At 51.9% G+C, this 13195-nt stretch overlaps 1 protein-coding gene across 3 annotated transcripts in view; it reads left to right on the forward strand.

Annotated features, from left to right (window-relative positions):
• The window catches only part of LOC147097126 (unconventional myosin-Ib-like), an 82246-nt gene that overhangs the window by 2306 nt on the left and 66745 nt on the right, over positions 1-13195 (forward strand). For 2 of the 3 annotated variants that reach the window (XM_085972994.1, XM_085972995.1), the window contains exons 2-3: positions 12064-12198; positions 12791-12906. In XM_085972994.1, coding sequence (XP_085829120.1) covers positions 12073-12198; positions 12791-12906 — 242 coding nt within the window. In that variant the 5' untranslated portion in view covers positions 12064-12072. Of the gene's footprint in view, positions 1-12063; positions 12199-12790; positions 12907-13195 lie in introns of those variants that run through there. The other variant, XM_085972996.1, reaches the window with a different exon arrangement.

Here is a 13195-nt window from a genome sequence, read left to right on the forward strand (position 1 = left end):
AGAATTAATGACTGCTTCTTTTCCAGCATCCTTTAGAGGCCGACTAGCTAATGGACCATTAGTGGGGGGCGGGGGGGCAAGAATTCGATTAGCAAGAGAGAAAGGAAAGGGAGGAAGAAAATGATAAAGGATGGGAGGGGATGGCATGAGAGTATTAAAACTGGGACAATGGCTGAGAAACAGAGACAAACAGAAGATTCTAAACGTTATAACCTTCAATCGGTATTTATTGTCCATTCACGAGCTGACCAAGAAAACCATAGAAACTGCTTCACAATTTCATTATTTCCACACTTTTTCTCTGTGTTTAAACTCTCCGTCTTTCGGATGAGACGTTAAACTGAGGCCCCGTCTGCTCTCTCAGGTGGATGTAAAAGATCCCATGGCACTATTTCGAAGATGAGCAGGGGCGTTCTCCCCGGTGTCCCGGGCCCAGTATTTATCCCTCAATCAACATCACAAAAACAGATTATCTGGTCATTCTTCTTCTTAGGCAGTCCCTCGGAACCGAGTATGACTTGCTTCCACATTAAAAATGAGTTCTCCGGTGACTGATGAGTCCAATGCGGGACCTACAGTCTCTGTCACAGGTGGATCAGACGGTGGTTGAAGGGGCGGGTGGGTGGGGTGCTTGGGTTGACGTGCGCTCCTTCCACTGTTTGCGCTTGGCTTCCGCTTGCTCCCGGCAAAGAGACTGGAGGTGTTCAGCGCCTTCCCGGATGCTTCTCCTCCACTTTGTGCGGTCTTGGGCCAGGGATTCCCAGATGTCGGTGGGGATGTTGCACTTTTTCAAGGAGGCTTTGAGGGTGTCCTTGAAGCGTTTCCTCTGCCCACCTGGGGCTCTCTTGCCGTGCCGGAGCTCCGAGTAGAGCGCTTGTTTTGGGAGTCTCGTATCGGGCATGCAGACAATGTGACCCGTCCATCGGAGCTGATCGACCGTGGTCAAAGCTTCGATGCTGGGGATGTTGGCCTGAGTGAGAACACTGACGTTGGTGCGCCTATCCTGCCAATGGATTTGCAGGATCTTGTGGAGGCAGCGTTGGTGGTACCTCTCCAGTGCTTTGAGGTGCCTGCTGTACATGGTCCATGTCTCTGAGGCCTACAGCAGGGCGGGTATCACTGCTGCCCTGTAGACCATGAGCTTAGTGCCGGGTTTGAGGTCCTGGTCTTCAAACACTCTCTCCTCAGGCGAGCGAAGGCTGCATTGGCACACTGAAGGCGGTGTTGGACTTCGTCATCGACATCTGCCCTTGTTGACAGTAGGCTCCCGAGGTATGGAAAGTGGTCCACGTTGCTGTTTGTGGGACCTTGCTGTGCACAAAATGGCTGCCGTATTTCCCTCATTACAACAGTGACTCCACTTCAAAAATACATCATTGACTGTGTAAAGCGCTTTGAGATGTCCAGTGGTCGTGAAAGGCGCGATAGAAATGCAAGTCCTTTCTTTCTTTCTGTGTGTGTGTGTGCATGTATGTGTGTGTATATAATGAAGAGAACAACTTGCCTTTCTCCAGCGCCTTTCACCACCTCGGGACGTCCCTAAGCGCTTTACAGCCAATGAAGGACTTTTTTTGAAGTGTAGTCACTGTTGTAATGTGGGAAACGCGGCAGACAATTTGAGCACAGCAAGCTCCCACAAACAGCAATGTGATAATGAGCAGATAATCTAATGTTTGTTGAGGGAGATGTCAAATAGTGGCCGTGGGATCTTTTCCATCCACCTGAGAGGGCAGGCTCGGTTTAGGGGAAGTAAAACAGCCCAAAAAAACACAAGTTTAAAAAATGAAATAACAAACAGAAAATTCTGGAACTGTATAGCACGGTGATCACTATCTGATATAGAAAAGACAGGTTAACATTTCCAGTGGGACCTTCATCAGTAAGAGCACAATCCAGGAGCATTGTTCTTCTAAAGAGCTGGGGATGTGACCATGTGGTCGGTAGTGCCACAGCACTGTCACCTTGTTAATTGGGTCCACCATTACTCATTTATTTTCACTATTACTTCTTTTAAAACAAAAAGAATCAATTTTCATTATTGTAGGGAATGAGTTTGGGACTTTTTTTTCAAATATGAACATTTTCAAAGTTTTTTTCTCAATTATTTCCTCCCCTCCCTCCCCCCTGAAGGCGTTCTATCTTTGCTGGCTTCCGTTTCATGAGTTATCCTCTGGTCCCTGAGTCGAGTGACTATTTATTTATTTTCTGTGCAAGCCTTGATTGTGAGTGTCAGCAGTTTGCTCACAGGGGCGTCTCAGCCAAGACCGACCATGTCCTCATCCGGCTCCACTGTGTCTGCCGTGGCTCAGTGGGTAGCGCTCTCGCCTCTGAGTAAGAAGGTTGTGGGTTCAAGTCTCACTCCAGGGACTTCAGCACATAATCCAGGCCGACACGCCAGTGCAGTGTTGAGGGAGTGCCGCACTGGCGGTACTGAGGGACTGCCGCACTGTCGGAGGGGCAGTACTGAGGGACAGTACTGAGGGAGCGCCGCACTGGCGGTACTGAGGGACTGCCGCACTGTCGGAGGGGCAGTACTGAGGGACAGTACTGAGGGAGCGCCGCACTGTCGGAGGGGCAGTACTGAGGGAGCGCCGCACTGTCGGAGGGGCAGTACTGAGGGACAGTACTGAGGGAGCGCCGCACTGTCGGAGGGGCAGTACTGAGGGAGCGCCGCACTGTCGGAGGGGCAGTACTGAGGGAGCGCCGCACTGTCGGAGGGGCAGTACTGAGGGAGCGCCGCACTGTCGGAGGGGCAGTACTGAGGGAGCGCCGCACTGTCGGAGGGGCAGTACTGAGGGAGCGCCGCACTGTCGGAGGGGCGGTACTGAGGGAGCGCCGCACTGTCGGAGGGGCAGTACTGAGGGACAGTACTGAGGGAGCGCCGCACTGTCGGAGGGGCAGTACTGAGGGAGCGCCGCACTGTCGGAGGGGCAGTACTGAGGGAGCGCCGCACTGTCGGAGGGGCGGTACTGAGGGAGCGCCGCACTGTCGGAGGGGCAGTACTGAGGGAGCGCAGCACTGTCGGAGGGGCAGTACTGAGGGAGCGCCGCACTGTCGGAGGGGCAGTACTGAGGGAGCGCCGCACTGTCGGAGGGGCAGTACTGAGGGAGCGCCTCACTGTTGGAGGGGCAGTACTGAGGGAGCGCCGCACTGTCGGAGGGGCAGTACTGAGGGAGTGCCGCACTGTCGGAGGGGCTGTACTGAGGGAGCGCCGCACTGTCGGAGGGGCAGTACTGAGGGAGCGCCGCACTGTCGGAGGGGCAGTACTGAGGGAGCGCCGCACTGTCGGAGGGGCAGTACTGAGGGAGCGCCGCACTGTCGGAGGGGCAGTACTGAGGGAGCGCCGCACTGTCGGAGGGGCAGTACTGAGGGAGCGCCTCACTGTCGGAGGGGCAGTACTGAGGGAGCACCGCACTGTCGGTAGGGCGGTACTGAGGGACTGCCGCACTGTCGGAGGGGCAGTACTGAGGGAGCGCCTCACTGTCGGAGGGGCAGTACTGAGGGAGCGCCGCGCTGTCGGAGGGGCAGTACTGAGGGAGCGCCGCACTGTTGCAGGGGCAGTACTGAGGAAGCGCCTCGCTGTCGGAGGGGCAGTACTGAGGGAGCACTTCGCTGTCGGAGGGGCAGTACTGAGGGAGCACTTCGCTGTCGGTGGGTCAGTACTGAGGGAGCGCCGCACAGTCGGAGGGGCAGTACTGAGGGAGCGCCGCACTGTCGGTGGGGCAGTACTGAGGGAGCGCCGCACTGTCAGAGGGGCTGTACTGAGGGAGCGCCGCACTGTCGGAGGGGCAGTACTGAGGGAGCGCCGCACTGTCGGAGGGGCAGTACTGAGGGAGCGCCGCACTGTCGGAGGGGCAGTACTGAGGGAGCGCCGCACTGTCGGAGGGGCAGTACTGAGGGAGCGCCGCACTGTCGGAGGGGCAGTACTGAGGGAGCGCCTCACTGTCGGAGGGGCAGTACTGAGGGAGCACCGCACTGTCGGTAGGGCGGTACTGAGGGACTGCCGCACTGTCGGAGGGGCAGTACTGAGGGAGCGCCTCACTGTCGGAGGGACAGTACTGAGGGAGCGCCGCACTGTCGGAGGGGCAGTACTGAGGGAGCGCCGCGCTGTCGGAGGGGCAGTACTGAGGGAGCGCCGCACTGTTGCAGGGGCAGTACTGAGGAAGCGCCTCGCTGTCGGAGGGGCAGTACTGAGGGAGCACTTCGCTGTCGGAGGGGCAGTACTGAGGGAGCACTTCGCTGTCGGTGGGTCAGTACTGAGGGAGCGCCGCACAGTCGGAGGGGCAGTACTGAGGGAGCGCCGCACTGTCGGTGGGTCAGTACTGAGGGAGCGCCGCACTGTCGGAGGGTCAGTACTGAGGGCGCGCTGCACTGTCGGAGGGGCAGTACTGAGGGAGCACTGCACTGTCGGAGGGGCAGTACTGAGAGCGCTGCACTGTCGGAGGGGCAGTACTGAGGGAGCGCCGCACTGTCGGAAGGGCAGTACTGAGGGAGCGCTGCACTGTCGGAGGGTCAGTGCTGAGGGAGCGCCGCACTGTGAGGGGCAGTACTGAGGGAGCGCCGCACTGTCGGAGGGGCAGTACTGAGGGAGTGCCGCACTTTAACATCTCCTCTGTAAGGTGCCGTCTTTTGGATGAGAGGTTAAACCGAGGCGTCCTTCTGCTTATGGCACTATTTTGAAGAAGAACAGGGGAGTTCTTCCCGGTGTCCTGGCCAATATTTATCACTAAAACAGATTGTCTGGTCATTATTACATTGCTGTTTGTGGGAGCTTGCTGTGCGCGTTTCCTACATTACAACAGTGATTACACCTCAAAAGTACTTCATTGGCTGTGAAGTGTTTTGGGACGTCCTGAGGCTGTGAAAGGCGCTATAGAAATGCAAGTTCTTCCTTTTCACTCTCCAGCAAGAGAAAGCAAGTAAAAGGCTAGGAGCTACCAGCATAGTCCAGGTTACGTATGCCAAGGATGTCGGAGTGGGTGTAAAATGGAAAATGACCATTGGCGGCAGTGACCTAACAAGTCTTTGGGAGAAAAATTTGGTCGCGCCCCCTTTGGGTCGCTAACTTCACAGTGCCCCGACAAAGTTAGCGCCTCTGCGCCGTAAATTGAGTGGTAGCGCCCCAAGCAGGAGGCTGGGCGCTACTGGAAGCGCTCCCCCTCCTTCCTGGGGCGCTACCATTCAATATCGCGGCGTTACGTGCAACAGCACCACACGTGCCGGCAGGTAGTGCTGCGGTATTGCAGGCCTCTTTCGCCTGATTAAAGGGGAGGGGCCTAGCGCTGCGCGCACCGGGGCCCTGCTGGACCACCGGAGAGCGGGGTGCCAGGAAAACAGCCCGGCACTCGAGGAGCGCCGGGCTGAGTGATCGCAGCCGGCACCCCACATGAGGAAGCGAAAGGGGGCAGGTGCTGGCAGGTGGCCCAAAAAAAGGGCCGCCCAGCAGCTGCCCTTTAATTAGCACCGCCGCGGCCGCAAAAACACCACCCTGACCCTGTCGGACATAGGGGTAGATTTTCCCGAACCTGTCGGGAAGAAGGCGGGACTTCCCCTTTCAGGTTTTTGACCCGCCTACTTCGACGTCCGGCCAATCCACGCAATTTTCCCTTGATTGACCTTGTTGAGCCCGCCCAGCAGGCTCAGCACAGCAGGCTCAGCAGGCCAATTAAGGGCCACCCGGCAACAGGTGACATCACAGACTGAAATTTCATCTGTCAAGAGTTTTTGACAGATGAAATATCAGTGTTTCACAGCTGTTTGAAGCTGTCAAACACTGATATTCTGAGTTCTGACATGAGTCATTCTGCACAGACTCAGTTAGAACTCTTACCGGCACTCAAAGCTGAAGGCTGTCATTTTTGACAGATCGCAGCCGTTCAGCTTTCAGTTCCGGCTGAGTGATGCGCTCCCGACGGCTACAGGAAGAAAGGCTGTTAAGGTAAGTAAAAGTTCTTTACACACTTTAGACACACCAAACACACTTCCCTTTACACTCATGCACCCATCACTCACCTGCGCGCCAACATCGCGACCCCCTCCAACTCCTTCAACCTGACGGCCCGCCTGCTCTAACCTGGCGTGGTTTGGAGCCGTCGGGAAACCCACACGAAACCCCTCAAAATAGGGATTCGGCTAAAAGCTGCCTGTTAACTACCTGTTAACAAGCAGTTAATTGGCGCTAATCCCTTCCCGCCTGGTTTCGGCAGGTCCCAGTGCGGGGCGGATACCCGCCGCCCCTGAAACTTACGTGGGGCGGGGTTTTGGGCGGGGTGGTGTCGGGACCCCCAAATTCGGGATTTTCAGCCCCCACCTGCCTGAAACCCCGCCCGACGGCTGGGGGGAAATCGGGGCCACGGTGTCCGGCAGTAGGTCAGGGGGCCGGGGCGCTGTGCATGGCGATGATGTCATTGCCGGAGGCGCAGTGCCGCGGGGCGCTAACAGGAGGCGCAAAGCAACCCCATTTTTCCCCTTTACATACACTTAAATGAACTGTATCAATGTACAAGTACAAAGTGCATCCAGATCGTCATGTCATATTTATTACTGACACTGATGCCACAACACAGACTCCCAGGGTACGCACAGATGCCAGTACTAGCTGTGCCAGGTATTTGCATGGATAATTGCACACTTCCCTTCTAAACATACACAGAACTTCAGCAAAACCATCATCTGTCATTAAGGGGTTGGGATGCTTCCATTAGTATTGATGGAACAAGCTGAGTTTCGCTGTCACTGTACACACATGGTCTGCTTGATATTCTGTCAGCACTTTCTCAGAATACTGGTATCTGTATCACCCCATAGCTGAGAAGTGCAATACTCCAAAGATCAATCATCATAAAAATCGCATTATGAACTCCAGTGTAGATTTATTTTTTGATAAGCATATAGAATGTTAATCCATATCTGACAAATCATTATCTTAGCTCTGCTTAATTTTGGAACAATTTTGCAAGGTCAGTGTAAAGTTCTGACAATGAATAAAGATAGGAGACTGGCAGCACTGGAACATAAGAACAAGAGGAGGCCATTCAGCCCCTCGAGCCTGTTCCGCCTTTCAATTAGATCATGGCTGATCTGTATCTTAACTCCATCTACCCGCCTTGGTTCTGTAATCCTTAATACCCTTACCCAACAAAAATCTATCACCACAATGACTAAATCCGCTGTGTGGTACTGAGCCATACTGACCTGTAAAGTCCCAAATTCAATTCCCTGGCCTTCGCTGAGCTGATCTCAGGTGACTTGCTCCAACTGGCCTCAGCTCGGGTCTAGAAAAGAGAGGAAATCAGCCTGTGTTCCTGCCCTGATCATTATCCAGTGAGCTTTCTCTCCCTTCAACTGCCCACAGTGAGAAAGTGTGTGTGTGTGTGTGTGTGTGTGTGAATTCCAGGCGGAGACAGGATTGGGTTTGGCTGTGATGCCTGACATAAATGAATAGCCTGGCAAAACTCACTGGCCTGCCTCATGCATGAAGCGTGCCCATGTGGATGAGTTACTGGAGGACGTAGTGTCGCAGCTGGATGACGGCCGAGAGCAAATTGTTAATCTGCCCCCCCCCCCCTCTCAAGCAGGGCATGGTGCACTGCAAGAGGGAGGGAGGGGACCTAAATATTGGCCAAAATATAACACAGATCAGGGAGGAAGGGCACAAACTTTAGGAAGGATGTCAAGGCCTTGGCTAGGGTGCAGAGATTTACCAGAATAGTACCAGAGGATGAGGGACTTCAGTTATGTGGAGAGACTGGTTAGAATTACCCAGAGAATAGTGAGAATGTGGAACTCACTATCACAGGGAGTGGTTGAGGCGAACAGTGTAGATGTACTTAAGGGGGAAGCTGGATAAACACATGAGGGAGAAAGGAATAGAAGGATATGGTGATGGGGTGAGATGGAGTAGGGGTGGGAGGAGGCTGGTGTGGAGCATAAACACCGGCACGGACCAGTTGGGCTGAATAACCTGTTTCTGGGCTGTGAATACCTACTGTGTGAGCTGGGATTGTTCTCCTTCGAGCAGAGAAAGTTAAGAGGAGATTTGGTAGAAATGTATGAGAGGTTTTGATTTGTGTAAATAAGGAGAAACTGTTTCCAGTGGCAGGAGGGTCGGTAACCAGAGGACACAGATTTAAGGTAATCGGCAAAAGAACCAGATTTCTCCGCAGCGAGTTGTTGTGATCTGGAACGCGCTGCCTGAAAGGGCGGTGGGAGCAGATTCAATAGTAACTTTCAAAAGGGGAATTGGAGAAATACTTGAAAAGGAAAAAAAAGTGCAGGGGTGTGGGACTAATTGGAGAGCTCGTTCAAACAGCTGGCTCAGGCTTCCTTCTGTGCTGTAAGATTCTATAAACAGAGCTGCTGAAGGTACTGTACCGAATTTGGAAAGTGAGTTGCGATATTAACCCAGGGGTTGGTATAAGAGTCCCCTTATTACAGCACCAACGTAACTTTAGCCACTTGGTCAGTCCTTGCAATACCAATATTTACAACAATTGCAAGTCCAATATTTACAGCCGCTTAAATGGTATGGGAATCTGGCTGTAAGTGGGAACTGCTTGTACTCTGATCAATAAGGTTACACCTAATACAACAGCCAGAGGTGGAAGGTGTCCGAGCACAGACCCACGTAACCCTTCAGAGATTCGTTTGTTTAGCAGCACTTTATTCGAACTACCTCTCTCTGTGACTCCCAATAGACACCACAGTTAGTTACTGGGCTGCTATATTTTTGCGGAGTAAGCTCCTAATGGACTGATTTGCACAGTCCTGAGATGAAGCAGTGATATTGATTGGTACTGTAGTCTAACCTTGAAGGAAATGGTGCTGTAATATCACAGTGCTGAGTTTAGGGATGAACTAATGTGAAGCAATGAAGGGAAAGGGAGGAGAAGTTTTGGCACAAAATCATGTTGGAAGGCTTTTATCATTTTATGAACTTTTTTATTTCACTGAATCATTAAATAGATGGGGCACCAATATAACCAGGTTGCTTTGTGACTGGGTCTGTATCGACAGCGGGCTTTCGAGGTGGTTTTTAATCAGAGTATTTGCTTATTAGGGAGTTTTTACTTTATTATGGGAGTGGCAGGAGGTGGGTGAATTCATCCCGGTTGTAAAAGTGTTGTCAGATGTCACGAGCTGCAACAGTCTTGTGATTGTCCTTCTCTGTGCGCCTGGGCCCTCCGAGGGAGGGACTGAACGCTGTTCTCATGCACCTCCTGGTGAACCATCTATAGATTGACATTGGCAGGGCTTTGGGAGTGGGATGCCTGCCCTCTTGGTGACAGCTGATATACAGCGCCTTTAACAACCTCAGGACATCCCAAAGTGTTTTACAGCCAATCAAGAACTTTTTTGAAGTGTAGTCACTGTTGCAGTGTAGGAAATGTGGCAGCCAATTTGCGCACAGCAAGCTCCCACAAACAGCAATGAGATAATAACCAGATAATCTGGGAGAAGGGCAAAACCCTAGGGGTTGAGGCAACATGAATGGTTGTTGGAGCGTGAAATGCTTTGTCACAGGGAGTGGTTGAGGCAGAGACCATTGCAACTTTTAAGGGAAAATTGGATAAATATTTAAAGCAAAGGAAGTTACAGGGCTATGGGGAGAGAGCGGGATTAGTTTGGGATTGATACAGGGCTATGGGGAGAGAGCGGGATTAGTTTGGGATTGATGCAGGGCTATGGGGAGAGAGCGGGATTAGTTTGGGATTGATGCAGGGCTATGGGGAGAGAGCGGGATTAGTTTGGGATTGATGCAGGGCTATGGGGAGAGAGCGGGATTAGTTTGGGATTGATACAGGGCTATGGGGAGAGAGCGGGATTAGTTTGGGATTGATACAGGGCTATGGGGAGAGAGCGGGATTAGTTTGGGATTGATGCAGGGCTACAGAGAGAGAGCGGGATTAGTTTGGGATTGATACAGGGCTATGGGGAGAGAGCGGGATTAGTTTGGGATTGTGCAGGGCTATGGGGAGAGAGCGGGATTAGTTTGGGATTGATGCAGGGCTATGGGGAGAGAGCGGGATTAGTTTGGGATTGATACAGGGCTACAGAGAGAGAGCGGGGCAGTGGGATTAGTTTTGGATTAGCAAAGAGCTGCCACAGACACGATGGGCTGAATGGTCCCCCCTGTGCTGTGAAATTCTATGATTCTCACACACGTTGCACACTCTCCAAAACATTGCTCACTTGAGGCGTCAGCTTTGATGGGGCAAATGGCCTCCTCTCGTCCTTCACTGTTTTTCCATACTAAAGGCTTTAATTCCCTCTGTGAGCTATTTTAATGCAGGTGTTAATCTGGTTGAAATAAAACATAAAATAAACAAGTTAACAGCCGCCTTCAAGTCATACAGACAGGAATTTATGAAACTGTGTTAAATGTGTTAGAAATTGAACAAAGAACGAAATCCACAACAGTTTAAAATGGTGTGCAGTGTGTAGGCAGCAGTGGGGTGTTGCTAAAGAGCTACAACATTAATGAAAAATGGCGGATGATATAAAATTATAATCATTAATAAAAATTCTTCAGCTGATTTATGTTGCACTTTCACCTGGTACAGTATCTTTTATTTTAATTAGACGGTTCAACAGTCCTATTAAAGTTTTATTTTTATGGCTCATGATAATTCTTGGCTAGATAAGACTGTCTTTTCTAAGGTACCAGAGGACTCTGGGTTTAATCCTGTGATTTCTGATACGCAGAGTTCACATCCTCAGTTGTGCTGTTTTCGGACTGCACCAAGCGGAAATCCAGACTATTACCTGTGGATTATAGAATCCTACAGCACAGAGGGAGGCCATTCAGCCCATTGTGCCTGTGCCGGCTCTTTGAAAGAGCTCTCCAATTAGTCCTCACGTCTTTCCCCATATCCCTGTGAATTTTTCCCCTTCAAGTATTTATCCAATTCCCTTGTGAAAGTTACTATTGAATCTGAGCAAAGGCTGAGTCAGTCCGACCTAGTGGTCAAACACCCAGCCTCTCAGCCAGGGTGTACATTGCATTGGGAGACCACAACAATGGGTGGAAATGGGGAGAGAACACCTTACTTTCCATGTGCCGGTGAGCCAGTAAAGATTCCCACCCAGGTGTGAAATACCATTCTCTAGTGTGTAAGCTAATGTTATTGCTGATTAATAATCGCTATTTATAGATATCTGGCCCAACCCCATCCATCACAGCACATACCATTCCAGCCAAATTTTCCTCACTGTGTGGAAGGCTTCTCAACCCTTTCCCCATCCCCAACAATCCAGGTAAGGCTGGGAACCCACTGTGTGTGTGAAATCATACAAACCTGGAAACTAGTGCACCACTCCATGGTGCCAGGGTAGCCTCCAGTGCACCGTGTCTCCACAGGGTAGCCTCCAGTGCACCGTGTCTCCACAGGGTAGCCTCCAGTGCACCGTGTCTCCACAGGGTAGCCTCCAGTGCACCGTGTCTCCACAGGGTAGCCTCCAGTGCACCGTGTCTCCACAGGGTAGCCTCCAGTGCACCGTGTCTCCACAGGGTAGCCTCCAGTGCACCGTGTCTCCACAGGGTAGCCTCCAGTGCACCGTGTCTCCACAGGGTAGCCTCCAGTGCACCGTGTCTCCACAGGGTAGCCTCCAGTGCACCGTGTCTCCACAGGGTAGCCTCCAGTGCACCGTGTCTCCACAGGGTAGCCTCCAGTGCACCGTGTCTCCACAGGGTAGCCTCCAGTGCACCGTGTCTCCACAGGGTAGCCTCCAGTGCACCGTGTCTCCACACGGTGTGTTGCTCTTTTGAAAGTTGGCCCATGTCAGTTAAAAGTGACAGCACAACATTCAGTTACACTAATAACCGACTCTCATTACTTGGCAGCACTAGTGCAGAGAGTGAAAGGTAATGTCGGAAAATGGAAGCATTATTTACCGCCACTGCCAGCAACAGAGAAATTGGACTTTACAAGGAGGTGGGGGCAACTCTGCAGGACAAAGACTACATTCATATCTGGAGATAGCTGCCTGTGGTGCAACCAATTTCATTATTTTATACACTGCAAAATGGTTTCATTCATTTCATGTCGGTTTTATTCTTTGCAGTGACCAACCATGGCGAAGAAGTCCTCCTACCTGGACAATGTGGTTGGGGTGGGTGACATGGTGCTCTTAGACCCCCTCACCGACGAGTCTCTACTTTCCAACCTCAAGGAGCGATTCAATAAAAGTGAGATCTACGTAAGTACATTGAGGAGAGCGTGATGTCTGCAACTGTCACTTGAGAACATATGTTCCTGGGTGTCTAATATATAGTGTATAAATGTAGGCCTAGAAATGCTAGGCCGTACTGATCAGATGTCGCACTGAACCGTACAGGCCATGAAGGCCACAGGTTTGATCCCCAGCCTGTGTGGATTAATCTGGTCTCAGCCAGGCCAGTGATAGGGGCCACAATTGGCCACAGCTCGTCTGGGTTAGGGAAGCAGAAAAATCAGCCACCAGTTCCACTCCCGATCGTTATCTAGTGACACTCGCTGGGCAGGATTGGGTTTGGTTGAGGTGCCCCCACATACAGTGGAATAGCCGGACAACACTGGCCCCTGGGGCTGGAGAGCCTAGAAGTCCCATTTCCACCTAGGTGAGGGCCTAAAATATGAGCTGGAACCCAGCTCTGCTGGGATTTTGCCCCATTTAGACCGGACCTTTAAATTCTGGTCAGGGAAAGGGCCATGGCCAGGTCTTCTGACAGGGGTCAAAAAGTGAGCAGAAAAATCTAGAATAATATCAATAAGGTGCTGATGGACTTTTGGCAATTCACTTATTCTCTCAGACCTACATCGGGAGTGTGGTTATTTCAATCAATCCTTACAAGATGCTTCCTATCTACGGCCAGGAGAAGATCAGCGAGTACCGCAACTGTAACCTGTACGAGTTGAGTCCTCACATGTAAGTACTGCAGTCAACAGAGGCGTAGCAATATCTACAATACAGGTGCAAGGTGCCTAAGAAACAAGAGTGACGTTCACGCTGGAGCCAGTGCAGAGAGCCATGAGGTTAATCCCCAGGGTCAGGGGGTCTGAGTTATGAGAAAAGACTGGAGAAACTTGGGCATTTCAGCCTGGAAACGAGGACCCCGATTTCCCCTACCTCGGCGGGTCCGGTGCGGCCGGGGTCGGTGGTGGGTCCCGACCTCGCTGCTGGCTGCAGTCCGCTCTGTAGAATGATTTTACCGTGA

This window comes from Somniosus microcephalus, chromosome 33 (genome assembly GCF_052327205.1).
Source record: "Somniosus microcephalus isolate GS21.2 chromosome 33, FLI_Smic_1.0, whole genome shotgun sequence".
Taxonomy (NCBI): Eukaryota; Metazoa; Chordata; class Chondrichthyes; order Squaliformes; family Somniosidae; genus Somniosus; species Somniosus microcephalus.